This window comes from Fundulus heteroclitus, chromosome 18, assembly GCF_011125445.2.
Source record: "Fundulus heteroclitus isolate FHET01 chromosome 18, MU-UCD_Fhet_4.1, whole genome shotgun sequence".
Classification (NCBI taxonomy): Eukaryota; Metazoa; Chordata; class Actinopteri; order Cyprinodontiformes; family Fundulidae; genus Fundulus; species Fundulus heteroclitus.
In genome coordinates, this window is record NC_046378.1 from 8,393,518 (window position 1) to 8,409,191 (window position 15,674).

At 38.7% G+C, this 15,674-nt stretch overlaps 1 protein-coding gene across 1 annotated transcript; it reads right to left on the reverse strand.

Moving 5' to 3' along the window:
- Positions 1-1,835: 1,835 nt before the first annotated feature.
- On the reverse strand, positions 1,836-13,917 carry LOC105940356 (von Willebrand factor A domain-containing protein 5A). The gene is made up of 20 exons (XM_021308770.2): positions 13,815-13,917; positions 13,632-13,691; positions 13,106-13,308; positions 12,798-13,020; positions 11,312-11,478; positions 11,109-11,223; positions 10,066-10,238; positions 9,882-9,970; positions 8,604-8,748; positions 7,823-7,902; positions 7,606-7,720; positions 5,329-5,487; positions 5,084-5,232; positions 4,750-4,961; positions 4,555-4,617; positions 4,342-4,395; positions 4,167-4,196; positions 2,891-3,039; positions 2,610-2,733; positions 1,836-2,529 (listed from the first exon to the last, which is right to left on the reverse strand). The coding sequence occupies exons 2-20, from the start codon at positions 13,672-13,674 to the stop codon at positions 2,450-2,452; spliced, it is 2,373 nt and encodes a 790-aa protein (XP_021164445.2). The 5' UTR covers positions 13,675-13,691; positions 13,815-13,917; the 3' UTR covers positions 1,836-2,449.
- Positions 13,918-15,674: the final 1,757 nt, after the last annotated feature.

Sequence of the window (15,674 nt, forward strand, 5' to 3'; positions counted from 1 at the left end):
CTGATGTCTCTGACTCTTGTTCCGTTGTAGAAAAAATGTGGTTCAAAGTCAAGATTTCAAAGAAAAAAAATCTGAGAAAAAGTACCAAGAGAACAGAAGCTGCCGCACGCTGCTCCTTATTTCAAGAGCCACAGCAGTTTAGAAATACAAAGACATGGCAGACAGCCCTGCTTCAAAGAAAACGGCTTATATAAGAATTTTTACATGTATTAATTTAGTTTTTGTTTTAAAAAAGCAGAGGATCTTTTTTAATTTTATTGTTGCTATATTGAAAATACTAACCAATGAGCCCAAAAAAAATTAAAGCGCGCACACAGGTGAGCCAAGATGAACTCAGATGTGCAGTTCTGTTGACCCATGCATAGGAGACTATACCCACACAAGATATTAATAGGTCAGTACTTACAGTTTGAGGCTTGAACTACAGGCCCAGCCTAAGGTTTGGGCAATTTTCAAACATTAACTCCTTGCACAGAGATTCATTAGCTTGAGATATTAACTTGATAACAAAAAAACTAATATTCAACGTTTTTACCTGGCACCAAATGATGAGCTAACTTCATTCCAATTGAACCAGATGCCAGATAATAAAGCCAGTTTAATTTTCTTTATCTAAATGATGAAACAAACAGATATAAAAGAGGAAGTACTCTTCAAACAGAAAAGAAAGATCCTTTATTATCCCTCAGTGGGGAAATTCAGGTTTACCAGCAGCAAAGAGGTGATATATAAGAAACATTAGAAAAGAAAACATACTCAAGAAATTAAATTAGTGTGCAACTGAGCATGGTGGTTTTGGGAAATGTGAGAGTTGTATCTTTATGCATGAAAAACACCAACAGACTATTTACAAGAAACTAAGAAACTGCACAAAAACAGCAGGGATGTAAACACTCATCGAGTTTGTTTCAAAGCCCTGATGGTTGTAAAGTCTAACAGCTGCTGGAAGTAAAAAAAAAAAAAAAAAATCAGCAATAACGCTGCTTTGTGCATTTAGGATGCAGCAATCTGCAAATTATTTTCTTCTGGAGTTATAAATGGTCTCCTCCAAAGAAAGCTCCACAGCCACCATTGTTTTGCATAAACACGACGTCTCATGCTGGAAATGCTGAATATCGGACCTGAAATAACTGTTTTTTTTTTTATCATCATGAACTTCAAGGTGAGAGGTTCAGTTGCAGCAAAGAATGGTAAAATGGTAAATGGTTTGAACTTATATAGCGCTTTTCCAGTAATACTAACCGCTCAAAGCGCTGTACACTATAACCACAATCACCCATTCGCTCTCACTAACGCACACACATTCATACACTGAGACAGAGCTCGGTAGGCAACTTGGGGTTAAAGCGCCTTGCCCAGGGGCACATTGACGTGTGGCAAGAGGAAGCTGGAAACAAACCCACAACCTTCTGATTGCCAGACGAAAAAAGACTTCAAGATATTCACATTCAGTTCAATTCAATTTGATTCCATTCAAAGCTACCTTATTTATCCCAAAGGGAAATTAAATGCGACTTGCAAGTGTCGATTCAGCCTTCCATAGTGCAGTGCATAACTCTGCTGCCACCAGTGCAGAGCTTGCTCAACGCTGAAAGCAGGTGACAGTATTTTCATGCACATTGAGGAAGCCTGTGGTAGGTTCTTCAAAAACAGATGGATAAACAGAAGCCAGCAAAACTGTGATCAACTCTAAGCTCCAATTAGGCAAGAACAAGTTGCCATCAGTCAAAGTTGATATCCAGCACGGAAGAGTGACCTGACCAGAAGTTAGAGTCCGAGTCGGCATTATAAACACGGACTTGTTGCAAAACGCTGATGTTCTATAAAACAAAATGTTTGACTTGAAATATTTTTATTAGAAACTTAACTTTGGCAATATAAATATAATATAATATAAAACTGCCACAAAAGCTCTGTACAGATAAACGGCTCATAATCTTCACAGTGAATAGGAAATAATAAAGTTAGAGCAGGAATGAGGCACAGAGCCACGCAGCTATTATCCATGAGCTTTAAACTTAGAATTGATCTTAAATCTGTGGCGATCCCTGTTGAGCATAATGTATCAAATCAAAATGGAAAACATTTTGTTCTTATAAAAATATGCACAAAAACAGTACAGTATAAAAATATATAAAATTAGCTTCAAATGGACCTTGTTTTAGATGCTATTATAAAAAAAAACGAAATAATGTTTAGAATTTTGTTTCCTAATTGATAAATTAGACCTTTGCAGCCACGTAATTATAACCAAAAATAAGCATTTTTTTTTTTACATGAATCATGGATTTTCATACATCATGTTTTTTAGCTAACTATTGACTGAGTTAAAGAGGTATAAGTATTTTTTGAATGAAACCACATAAATCCAAACTTTTAGCGTGAAAGGTGCAGTTAATCCTTGGAGATAACAAAGATCTGGTGAACCAATCCTGAAGCAGAAGCAACTTCAGAGTCCCAGAGCCTCAGTCTGCACATTACAACCCAACAGGACGTTTCCAGCTTCCACACACTCTCTTACGCAGACAGCTGAGAAAAATAAGCATAGGTCAGGGTCTTAACAAAGTCAAACATAAATGCACGCAGCCAGAAAAAAAAGTGTGTATTACCTTTTTTAGCTTTGAGTCTTAATGCAGCCTTCTGTGCCAGAAGCTCCCATTCATTCTTTGCCTCTACTTGAAACGCATGAAGCCAGATTAGAGCCAAGATGGTGGCCCACACTTTCTTTTTGGCCTAGTTCACCAAAAGAGTTGGAAAATAAAATAAAAGTTAACTGAATGTGCTGTCTCTGTGTTTTCTGTGATTTTATGTTTATTTTATGTGGTAACCCCCCCCCCCCCCCCACCCAGGTGCCTAAATATAGTTCACGTTTCACGGGATGCCAACCCACCAACGCGGGCTTTGTTGTTTTTAACTCCTCTGTGTTTTTTCCCAGAGCAGCAGCCAGACTTGGATCAAGCCGCCAGCAGCCACAGGCGTCCTGCAGAGAAACAAGCTCCAGCAGTGGATCCCTGGCTGGCGTTCTGGGCTCCGAGCGTCCTTTGCCACAAGAAGACATGTTTGAAGAGAGTATCAAAAGTTGAAACACAAAAACATGGCACTTTAAACATGTTTGTACAAAAGGGGGAAAAAAGTACGTATTTTACAGACTGCAAAGAGAAAAAGACAACAAAGAGCTAGAAATGAACTCAACTGATGCTTTATTTAGCAGGATACATCCTGCAGCTGACTGGGATGCAATTAAAATAGTTGTAAATGGATGTTACAACATCAAGTATGTATGTTTCATTGAAAACAAAAATTCTTGTTTGCTCCCTATTAATTTTATGCTCTCGGGTCTCAATTGGATTGTCCTTGAAGCATTTTCATAGAAAATGGATGTAAAGAAGATAATTAGGTTTGCACTTTCACTCTCTTCATCTAAATATAAGTTTAGATAAATAAAACTAGAGAAACAAACAATTATTATCTTAATCATTAAAATATTTCTATATAGTCTCTATGCATGGTGGCAAAACAAATAGGATTTTTCGTCTATCCTTATGGCCAATGTGAACAACAATTATACCCCCCGCCCCCACAATATGAATGGACATTTCTTAATGTTTCTGTGTCAGATTATACTACAAAAAATACACGTTTATTTTATGGCCTTATAGTCATTTTTATAAGGTGTGTCAAAAATATAAGGGGCATCAAACATGGTTGGTGGGAACCCCTTCAAAAGTGCTGAAAAAGCCTTCCAGGTGATTCCTTCAAAAAGGTTGGTTTTACAAATACGTATAAGCACAAGCTAGCTAAAAGATCCAAATGATATGTTGATAATATGATAATATAAATAACACAAAAATAATAATGCAATGCATTTCATTTATGAACCCTTTTTGGCCAATTAGAAGGAATTAAAAGGAATGTCTGAGCATTATCCCACAAATGTTGTGGCTTTCGTTTGAAAGCTGTAACAATACAGATCATCAAAGCATTAAGAAACATCTAAACTTTTTCCTGGTCCAGAAAGTCCCGTTTGGACCAAACCTTTACCTGCAGCTTTTAAAAACAGCAGACTCTAGGTGGGCTCTTGTCAGCTGAAACTAAATCCTGTGTCTCAGTGAAAGAAACATTGCATCTTTCTACACATCAGGAGCTAAAGAGAAAATGCTGCTTACCTGGAAAGAGTTTCTTTTTCAAAGATTTTCCTGAAGATGAAAAAAATTAAACAGTGGAATCAAACAGCGCCACAACTAATTCCTAGGAGCCAGATGGTGCACTGTGCAGACCAAAATCTTACCCTATAGATGCTATTCTCCATAGAAAGTAGAGATGCCAGGATTACTAGCTTACCGTGCTTACTAGCTGATGTTCTTTTTCTCACAGAAGACCAAATGCGTCTGAAAACTGAAGCGAGAAGAGATCATTTACAGCTCAATGTTCATGTTTTATCAAAGATCGTTAAAAAGACTTTTCTCTGGCGTTAATATTGCCAGATGCTCAGCCAACAGAAGTTTGTGTAAAATTAAAGAGAAAATGAAAAAAGGTTCAAATTTGATTACGTACTGTTTGTTTCGCCCCATGAATCATCAAACATCAGATCTAACAAACCTCCACGAAGCACTGGCACTGTGCAAGAAAACCATAACGAGGTGTTTGTTAATGAAGAACCATTCAACTGGTCAGAATGACATTTCCAACACACAATAAAAGGAAAAAAAAAGGGTTGTTTTCACATTCAACCACGTGCAAACCACTCACTGCCTGTCGGATTCTCCATGTAGATCGCCGGTCCTTGCACAGGTTTGCCGTTGCTTTTGTAGACAACGAGGAAGGCAGTGAAGATGCTGCTGACTCCAGACTGGACACTCATCTCCACCACCTTCTTTATGCCTTCAGCTTCCCTTGACTCCAAAAGCTCCCGATCCATGGAGCGGATGAGCGAGCGTGCAACCAGCCTGTGTATGGTGAAGCTGCAGAGAAACAAAAGAAATGCACAGAAATAAAAATAAATCCCCCATCACGATCGTTTTCACCAAAAACATTCATCGTTTACTTCAACTTAAAGATTATTTCACTGTGGTGAACACACTACCAGGTCAATGGCACCTCCCCTTTCTGATCAGCGCTCGCATCAGACGCGGTGACCTCTGCAGGCCGTAGAGTGAAGCGCAGCTGGTTCTGACAGGGATGCCCCCCTACAGCGAAGCTCACCGTCAGACACGCATCCGAGGCTTCGGAACACTGAGACGGCACAGCAGAAAAAGCCCCGTTTTTTTATATTCGATGAAAAGAACATTTACAGCCAACCTCCTTGTGCTGATCTGTGCTACTCCTTACCTCTCCTGTGAGCTGGGCATGAATCACCGACCTCTGACCCTGGAAAAGTGCTTTGAGTGGTGGAGAAAGGACGATGGCGGACAATCCCTCGGGTAAATCCCACGACAATGAGATGTCAGCGACGAGAGGCTGCATAGCGAATCTCAGTGACTGCATCACCTGAGAAGAGATTTAACAGTGGTTACAATACCTGAAGGACATTGTGAACAATCTGGCGAGGAATGATCATGTTGAAAAATGTATTCAGGCAACCAGAGAGGCTCAGTTATTGACCACTTTGCTTTTTAGTCAAGTCAAACCAGTAAATAAATGTCGGCGGCGTCCTGGATTTTCATTCAAAATTTTACAACCAAGCACAGTGTTAAACCTTTTAGACTAAGTAGAAATTGTCGACATTTTAATGCAGCACACACTTCCATGCATTCATTTGAGTTTCTCATTTAAATTACTGCCTATTACATCACAGCCCTTTAATGTTAAGTAACTGAATGTGACAAACTCTAACACTTCAATACATCAGACCTCCAACTTGTTGTTAAATGCTCAGATTGTAAGACTGCTCAAGGTCTTACTGCCATTTTTGGTTCCCCTGAAAACTACTGGTTCACTAAGTAACTCATATAACCATTCAAGGGAACATGTTATTTTCCATATGAGGGTTTCACCACGTGGAAATCATTACCTGTGGAATTAAAACCCAACAACCGGTGTTCAAACGGCACCAAACCCATCACAATGGCCTATCCTATGTTATTGCACATGCGCTGTAATTTCAGCATACCAAGACTACGAATGGTTTTTATGTATTATACTGCGAATTAATTACACATTAGCTAATTACATGCCTTGTATGATATGTACACTGTTTTCAATAATTGTTTTAGCAAGTGGAGCTGTAAAATTGTTTAATTTTCTGTGAAATCAGCATACCCGTGGTATTTCTAAGAAACAAGAACCATCAGCATACCGCTTGACAAACACTGGTATGCTGTTCCGATAAAAGAATCCACACTGCCAGACGGAGATATAAAAATCAACTACCAGCATGCTATTCTGACAGGGTACACCACACCGACAGAACAAAGACTTTGCTTTAGATTCAAACTCAAGCACTTTCCAAAGAAGGATCAGGTATGTAGTCATTGATGATTGCCTCCAATGTATTATTGGCATTGATGCCGCTGTGTTTTCGTTTTCATTTCTCTTATAGTCTTGTTTTTTTTTTTTTTTTTTTTTTTTTTTTCCCCAGTGTCCTGTCTAGCAATGTGGCAATAAAAATTGGTATCTTAATGCCAAATAGAGCTCGACAGATTTTACTTTCACAAGTGGAGCAAACAGCTTTCGCCATAATGCTCCGCTTGATTTGTGCGTATAAATAGCTTTATTGTGATTCCTGCAGGGAGAATTTCAAATTATATGGACACTACAATGGGAAAGTAGGAGAGTAAAAGAAAAACAAGAAGAGAAAAAAAAAGAGAAAGAAGAGGTGAAAGAAAGAAGAGATAAAAGGAAGAGAATGATAAAACTTCCTCTGTCTGCTCCATCACCTGGAAAGAGACACAAAAAGAACAGCACAACCAACAGACATAAAGCAACAGATACAATCGAGTAACACCTTGATACCATTGCTAAATCATATGTATTATTATTTAAGCTGACATGTGTAATGTGATACCTAAAAAAAAAAAAAAAGTAAAAGAAAGTAAATAAATTATAGCCTTTCTGTATATAAGTGAACATTTAATACCTGGGACCCAGCACCTGTGGGAGATTGTGAGAGTGCTCTAGTTTAGGTGAAAATTATCCAGAAGGAAATGGCTTGATAGTGATTGTGGAGAACCGAAGACCCACCTTCCCCGAGCACAGAGGCAGGGGTCAGGGGACCCATAACCCCGGACTCCCAAAGGGGCCCCCAAAGCAGTGCGCCCGAGAGGGGCCTTCACAGGAAATCTACAACCCCCCCCTGAGGAAAGAGGAGAGACGACCCCGAGGAAATAGTCTTGGTTTTTTTATGACTGATGTCTTTATTCATGCTTTGGATTTGCATTTGAAAAGTTGCAAGTCATTATAGTTCCTATGTTACCAAAAGCTTAGCTAAACACCGGCATTCAAACTAGCTTAGGCTGTCCATTTTTCTGTGTTCTGTATTTCTTGATGTGTATAAATAGGTCAAAAGAAGTAGCAACAAACACACCAATGACAATAAATGATTCCTAATGCAATTGTTTAAGGTTAAAAACAAAACATGCTTTCTATAATTGACATGGTACATCTCACTTTTGGTTGCATCCTTTCATTCTCTATGATGAACTGAGCGTGTCCTCCTCCCTCTCTCGCCATCCCATAGATGAGTTCAGAGCTGGCACCTTCTCCAATCCCAAAGGTGAAACACCTAGAATAAAGGCAGGCACGCATTCTTTACACTGTCTAATTTCAACCAGTGCATGAAATGCTTCAGAGCTCTGGGCGGATTTCAGCTGTGAGGCTCTATTACCTGTGAAATTCAGAGTTTTTCTTCACCTCATCCAGAATAGTTTTGATGTTACACACCTCGCCATCAGTAAAGATGAACAGCTGAACAGATGAAAAAAAAAAAAACAGCAACATTGCAAATTGAATGTTTGAATAAACAAGGCGGATTAAAGTGAGTGTCACATATTAAAACTTTCTCTTACCGATGGTTAAGGCAGTAAAGGGCAGAATATGCATAGTAACAGGAAGTTATATTATGGTTTCACTATTTCACTTAACAGATTTAAACCCTATTTATTATTCAACAAAATGATATTGTTTTTTTTAATGACTTTAAATTTACTGGTTTTAAATTTTGACAAGACAGGAGTTGGTATCTTTGGACCAGAGTCTTTAAAAAACAAACTTCTTAATGGCATTAAATTAACCTCTGGTAATAAAGTAAAAAATCTTGGTGTTATTTTTTACCAAGACATGTCATTTAAATCCCATATTAAACAGGTTTCCAGAGTCTCCTTTTTTCACCTCAGGAATATCGCCAACATTAGAAACATTCTGTCCAGGGGTGATGCTGAAAAACTAGTCCATGCATTTGTTACTTCAAGGCTGGACTATTGTAATTCTTTACTATCAGGAAGTCCACAAAATGCAGTTCAATGACTTCAGCTGATCCAAAATGCAGCAGCAAGAGTTCTGATGAAAATCAACAAGAGGGATCATATTTCTCCACTTTTAGCTTCCCTTTAGCATCTTAGCATCTTAGTGTGTGTGTGTGTGTGTGTGTGTGTGTGTGTTTACATTACTTGTCTGGGATTTTTGGGAATACAGGGCTGTCTGTAAATATGCTGCAGGGACTCCAGGATCTCTGTTCCTCCCAGGTCAGCGCTCATCTCCTCCACTTTTTTTGAAGCCCGATTCAGGTTCTTCTGGCCGTACTTTACACTCTTACTGTTGGAGAAACGGTGCACACTTACTGTAAGTCCACGGAGTGATTGAATCAGAACATGCACAAGTGAGCATATAAAACTCCCTGCACCTATTGGTCCTTCTGGTAGAGATACGTGTAAAGCCTTTAAAAAACTAATCTTTAAATAATTATCTTTCATAATCCAACAACAGGAAAATCCAACCTTCAAAGTCAGTACATTTATTCAAAGGCCACATAAAGGAATATTTAATTTAACAAAATTATCAATCTTGATCATCTAATGATCCCATTTAAATAAATGTCACTGATGTCTTTTTTTTAAATGTCTATTTTATTTTTTTAAGAAAAAGGGCCACTGATTGGATGACAGAACTATGCAAACAGAAGGGAGATTAGAAAATATATATGGCACATAGGGTCCCAAAGTCTCATTAAAAACATTTTGTAAAGAAAAAGCTTCTCTGCAACAAACAACCAATGTGGCTCTTGCATAAAACATAGAACCAATATGTGGAAAAGGCCCTCATGTTCACTGTTTAGTATGGTGGAGGTTTTGCCTGTTTCAAATGCCCAACGACCATGGTAAAGTGCCTGGCATCATGAACTCTCAGAGACATTTTGACATTAAAAACTCTATGGTGGCACGTGTCGAACACCTGGAAATGGGTCATTGCTGGTTATTTCAGAAGGTGTAAAGGTGTAAACCATATGGCAGTCAAGAACGTAAAGGTACACTAAAAAAAGAGTCCCCAGACTTAAACCCTAAAAATATTGTGGTGGCGAGGCGCAGGGATACGATTTTAAAGAGATAAAGAAGGATTCAGGGTAATTTAGACAAATTATGCAAAAAAGAATATTTAAAGATCCCTTTCTATTTATGCTTCAACCTTGAAAAATGTTGCAAGTGAAAACTACATCCTAGTTGTAGAAGGGGGTTGTGAAGATTATTAACTCCAAGGATGCCATTAAGTGTCTCATCTATGAGACACTTAATGGAATTTGTTAAAAAAAAAATATTCCTTTATATGGAATCTCCCAACTTAATACATTTACTTCAATTAAAGGAGAGATTTGTTTGTCTTAAGGCTTTTGGCAAATGTTTACTAGGCAGCCAGTAACAGTAGATGGCGCTGTTTGCCCTGTCCAAGCTTACGGGAAGACGTGCTCATAACTGTCTCCAAAACTATAAATGTTAAAATAACAGCCCGTCGGTAAACTCTTCAACAGCAGCAGCAGAGTATCCTGAAAGGAAAAGGAAATGAAAGTAAATGCCAAGACATGGCCGCGGCGCCATAATTAATAAAATAATTATATGATGATATGATGATGATAATTACCCTGGCACTGGCAATACGACTCTGATTACTTCCACAATACATGGGTAAATCCATGCTCCCTGATCGATCCAATAAGAACACAAACTCTCCACATGAGGTGAGTTTAGACGTGACAGATTCTGGAAATTCAGGATACAGGCTCACCATTACCACTGGATCGCCCATCAGAGTGCCTGGAACAAAGGACGGACGCCAGGTAGCATCAGATGTCTGCTGTTCAATCAAATACTGCTGTCATGTTATAAAGCTTCGTCTTATAAAGCTAGTCAATAACATGGAATAAGGAAGCACTTTGAAAAATACCATCACAATTACCTCTCCCTGTCACATTAGCAATAATAGTTGGAATTATGTTGATTTTGCTTACTTGGAGTTTTTAAGCGCTCTAACATGCATGTTCAATGCTTGAAGATAGCTGAAGCTTTAGTTTGGTTCTTCCTCACTTTAATATTTATTGGGGTTTTTTGTGTGTTCTTTTAGTAATGTCTGATTTCGGTGAATCCGTTCCAAACACCTGAACCAGATGTGGGCTGTCCCCTTGCCACTGTTTTCTTTAATTAATATGCTTTGATGGAGCCATTGACTTTCTAGGACTCATTATCCATGTGGAGACGCCCACTTTACAACTTCCTTTGAGTTTCTAGGAAGAGGGCCTTGAGTTAAAAATGTTTTATCTGTAATGCCAATGGTAGTAGCATTAGTGATGTTTCACAGGGCTCAGTGGAGGTTGATGATTGCCGTACAACGGTGTTCTACCACCTTTATAGATCAGCGAACAGAAAGGACTGTTGATTAATTTGGGCATTTTAACTATGGGCACATCTGTGAAGGATTTCACAACAACAAATATTGTAATACAAACGGTCTTGCTTCATGTGCTTTTATTTCTCCAAAATGTTAAATGAATAGATGGCTGACTGGTAAAAAAAAATAATTTACACCAAAAAAACTTCACAGTGGTTTTTAAAGGGATAAAACATCCTAATCTTTTAAATAGGATAACATCAACAACATAAACATGAAATTAGCATTTTTCTACTCACCAGGTTTGGCAGAGGCCTGTCCTGCCTCCACCACAGCAGTGGGCTGGTGGGCATCTTTGTAATAAATCAGCAGTTCAACGTCTCTGTCAAACTTGTGTCCTGCAGCCAACTTAACCTACAGACCAAAAATACAAACAATAGACAGAATGTTATTACTCTTGTTAATACCACACACCCAATAGTACCATCAGCTCTCTACTCACCGTGGCCTGAGTTTGATCAGCGTTGAGGTACTGAAGAGGCTCCAGGGAACAGTTGGACTCTACTTTAGAGATTGGACGAGGAGAGGACACTCGGGCAGAGAAGGACAGACTGTAGGGCACCAGAGAGGCTGGAACTGAGGTCACCTGGACACTGGCACCTTCACTACCTGGAAACATCATGAGAGACAAAAGACATGCAGAGTATTTTAATACCATTTGCAAAACTTCAGCCACCTTTGATGTCAAATACATCCTGTACAGTTCAGCGGCAAAACGTTTAAATCTTATAAAAATTTATTTAAAAGGAAGGAAAGTAAGAATGCTGTAACAACCTGGTTACATAAGTTAATACAGTCTGATCGAAAAATTTTGTTTCATACATGTTTTGAGCACATGTCAGCAATCAGTCAAAGGATCAAATGCATCTTACTATACAAAGGTCAGTCAGTCAGAGGAAGGACAGGACAAAACAGCATATCCGTTCATCCATCCATCCATCCATCCATATATAGACACACACACACCTACACACACACACCATGGGACAGTGAAAACACCCGTCTTAGTGAAGAGTTTTACGGAAACTGGCCATTTCTCCAAAATCACTAAAAGCCCATGACTGGTCTGGTAGACTGCCAAGACATGGCCTTTAACACCAAAGGAGTTGTGGGAGTTTATTGTTGTGTTCTACTTGAGACAACAATTTGTGTATCCTTTGCCAAGAATAGGGTTGAAAAAAATTGGTCTGATCTGTTATGGTGTGGTATGCCAGACACCTCCCAAAAGTGACGGAATTAAGTTTTTTTAATCAAATGTGCTTGAATAGGCTATTCGTTTAAAGTTGTGTACACTTATGTCACCAGGTTATTGCAGGCTGACAAGTTAAACAAGGTCAAAGCGTTGGTTAGGTAGCTTTGCATGTTAAACTACAGAGAACCCCTTCTAGCTCACAGCCTCAAACTAAACAAGCTTTATTCTTCCAATGCTGCATATCTATCTTGAACAGAAGAACAAATTGACTAACCTGCCTCAGCTTTGTTACACTGTGTCCTGCAAATATTCCACATTTGCTAAATCTGTTAAGAGCCATTCTGCAGTAACAGGAAATGACTGGGATGTGTTACGTAATACCACTGAGCGTTGTGTGTTGGGGAAACTCCAACTACATTATGGCCCCAAACTTAGCTAAAAAAAAAAAAAAAATCCCACAAACATGCCCCAACGGTGTTGTTAAGGGGGAACATTCTGTAAACACAGTTAGAATTTACTGCATGACTGGAAACGATCCATCATTATTCCTGAAATAAAGTGACAGGAACTCATGATGTAACATTTTCTACTGGAGTGATAGACTTGGCACTGTCTTTTATAGCAGCAGCTGCACCCCTTTCTCTTTGTTCACCTCAAAAGCAACTGTCTGAAGGTTGGAAGCTTTCTATATTTTACTAAACATCAATTTATTTATTTTTTTCAACTGTTTTCTCACCCCGAGGCTGGTACCGAGGGTTGAGCACAGCAGGCAGACAGAACCTCAGCCCGTCATCAGCCTGTACAGCCAGCTCAGTGACGTACTCCAGCCTGATGGAGGCGCTCTCTCCTGGAGGCAGGCTGCCCACACTCAGAGAGAAGATATCTGGACTCTGGTCACTCTCCTTCAACAGGAAGGCCTGCTGACCGGAGCTCAGAGCATCGTCATACTCCTCCAGAGCCTGCAGTCCACATGAAACATGTCAGCAATGTCCACTTTACTGTTTCACCTCCTTCATAGAGAGGACGTCTCTGTGTCCAGCTCACCTGCTGTTTCTCCTTCACCTCAGCTACAATGTGTGTCTGTCCAATCTGAGCACTGAAATGACACACAGCAGCATCTCCAGGCAGAGGGAAGACAAAAACAGCCTCTAGTGGTTTGTCCTCCTTGTTCTCGTAGTTCAGAGTGGAGACCACTGTAGCCACATGGTCCTTCACCTCCAGCTGAACTTCAATGCTCCTCAGAGGAACTTAGAAAGAAGACCTGGCTGTTATTAAAAGGCTATTAAGATGACCAGAACTTATTTAGGGCTGCTGACAAAAACACAATTCCCACTTGAACATTATGTCAACCTAAATCTCAGATTTAATAGTTAGGCATGCACCATCAAAAAAATACAATCAGACAAGAATTAATTTGGTCCTACATTTATAATCTAACATTAAATCCATCCAGTTGTATCTGGGCAGGAACTACCTATAAATCTACTACTACTACTACTACTACTACTACTACTACTACTACTAATAATAATAATAATAATAATATATCAAGGAAGCGTCAGCACTTTACCTGGATCTTTTTCAGGAGTCAGCAGACCAAAGAAGTTTGACATTCTTGATCCTTCCTAGTCTGAGTTAGTTAGGAAGACAGTTTATTGAAAAAGCAACAATTACAAAACCCCGATTCCAAACTGAAATATTGTACATAATTGAAAAAGGCTAAAATTATTGATTTGGTTAACTCAAAACAAACCTAAACTTCACCAGAGAGTGGCTGAGTTCAGTAGAGAGCGCCGATCAGTTCCTGTGAAGAAACTAGTCCTGTGAATCCTTCTGGTCTGTTATTTACTCCGGACTAGTCTCACATGGCGTCGCGGCCACGCCTCTTGTGAGCGCTCGGTTTTACACATTGCACGGCAGAGGGGGGCGGGGTGTTGTCGACCAGGTTCCGTTTTCACATTGAACCCACAGACATATATACGTAGACGCGTCATAGGACGCAGGTTCGCACGTCAACGTCACCGCCATATTGTATGTGGCAGAAAAAAGTTAAGTTCTGTTATTGTGAACGTGAATCAGAGAAGATGCCTCATTCCTGTGCTGCAATAAATACAGACATACACACACACACACACACACACACACACACACATATATATATATATATATATATATATATATATATATATATATATATATATATATATATATATATATATATATATATATATATATATATATATATATATATATATTTGTGTGTGTATGTGTTATAAATATAAAGATCAATTTGTTAAATCTAAACATTGTGGTCTTCATTATTTCATTAAACCGTGTCACATGTGAATCTTTAGGAACTTTTTGGGTGAGTATTAAAGAGGTAAAATTAATAATATGAGGAAAAAAAGTCCTAGGTCAATAAAGTAAAAATAAACAAAAAAACACAAAAGTGATATTGTTATGATACAAACGTCACATTATGAGAATTAAGGGGGAACATTTCCAGAATAGTCACAGTTTGCAGAATTATTTCACTCCTGGAGTGATAGGGCCAGGTTAGATTATTTTAAATATTTTTATTCTTTAGGAGAATAAATTCAGGAGAATGAAGCTAAAGGGATACGAAAATAAACTTGTAATATTACAAAAACAAAAATACTACGAATACAAAGTATATTCAGAGATTAAAGTCCCTCTGATACTGTTTAAGTGACTGAGTAACTGCAGATTTGCCACATTTAAGATGGCGGACGCTCTGACGCATCGCAGCATAGGCAGAACCCGCCCAACGACGCGTCTACTCTTATATTATGTCTATGATTGAACCATATGGTTGCATTTTTATCATTACCGAAAATACCGTACTGAAAAATACATTCATGCATGAAAAAGAGAGAGAGCGCGCGCAAAATATAGTTCAACGGTTGAGGTTTTTTTTTAATAGAACTGTCAAAAGAGAAGAATTACATGTTAAATTGATACATATAATTTTGAGAATAGAGTATTTTGAGCTAAAAGCTTTTATGGAAAAGTCAAAATGTTCGGGAAAAGGAACACCCAGTTTAATTTCGTATTGTTTTCAGCTTTTTTCAGGAAAAATAGACGGGTATACGCCATCCCTGTACTAAAGACATACTGGTAATACTAAATCAGTTTGCTAAGATCATATGCACTGGCACAGAAAATGTAGCTGATTGGTCCTTTGGACCAACTTAATTTTTTGCCTTTACGTTTCTACTTTAACGATGAATTAAAAACTGCAGTGTTGCACTTTAAGCTTCAGCTGTATTGAGTCAGGATCACAGTTTTCATCTGCTAGATCAGGAGTGATGGGTGCAAATTCAAGGGGAAAAGAAAAGTGTGCGTCTATAACATTTATTCAATTAATATAAGCTATGATTATGTCCAGTTTTGACCAGTGGATAATTAGGCTATTATAAGATATATGCATCAATGCTCCACGTATGGCTAGGATCCTGTGGGACTTCCAGATCCACACTAATAAACTGGTAATGACCTACCATCTGTCTGCTCTGTCTTGGTAAGACAGCAAAGCAGAAAGGAGGACTGTAGCGCTAGGCATTGTTTTCCCAAGCAACATCAAGAAGACGGA

Coding starts and splice junctions, on each gene's coding strand:
- LOC105940356 (XM_021308770.2), bottom strand. CDS start 13,674: ATGTCAAACTTCTTTGGTCTGCTGACTCCTGAAAAAGATCCAG. Junction 3,040..4,166: donor GAAAAAGAAACTCTTTCCAG/GTAAGCAGCATT, acceptor CTTGTGGCAAAG/GACGCTCGGAGCCCAGAACG. Junction 2,530..2,609: donor AAGACTCAAAGCTAAAAAAG/GTAATACACACT, acceptor TATTTTTCTCAG/CTGTCTGCGTAAGAGAGTGT.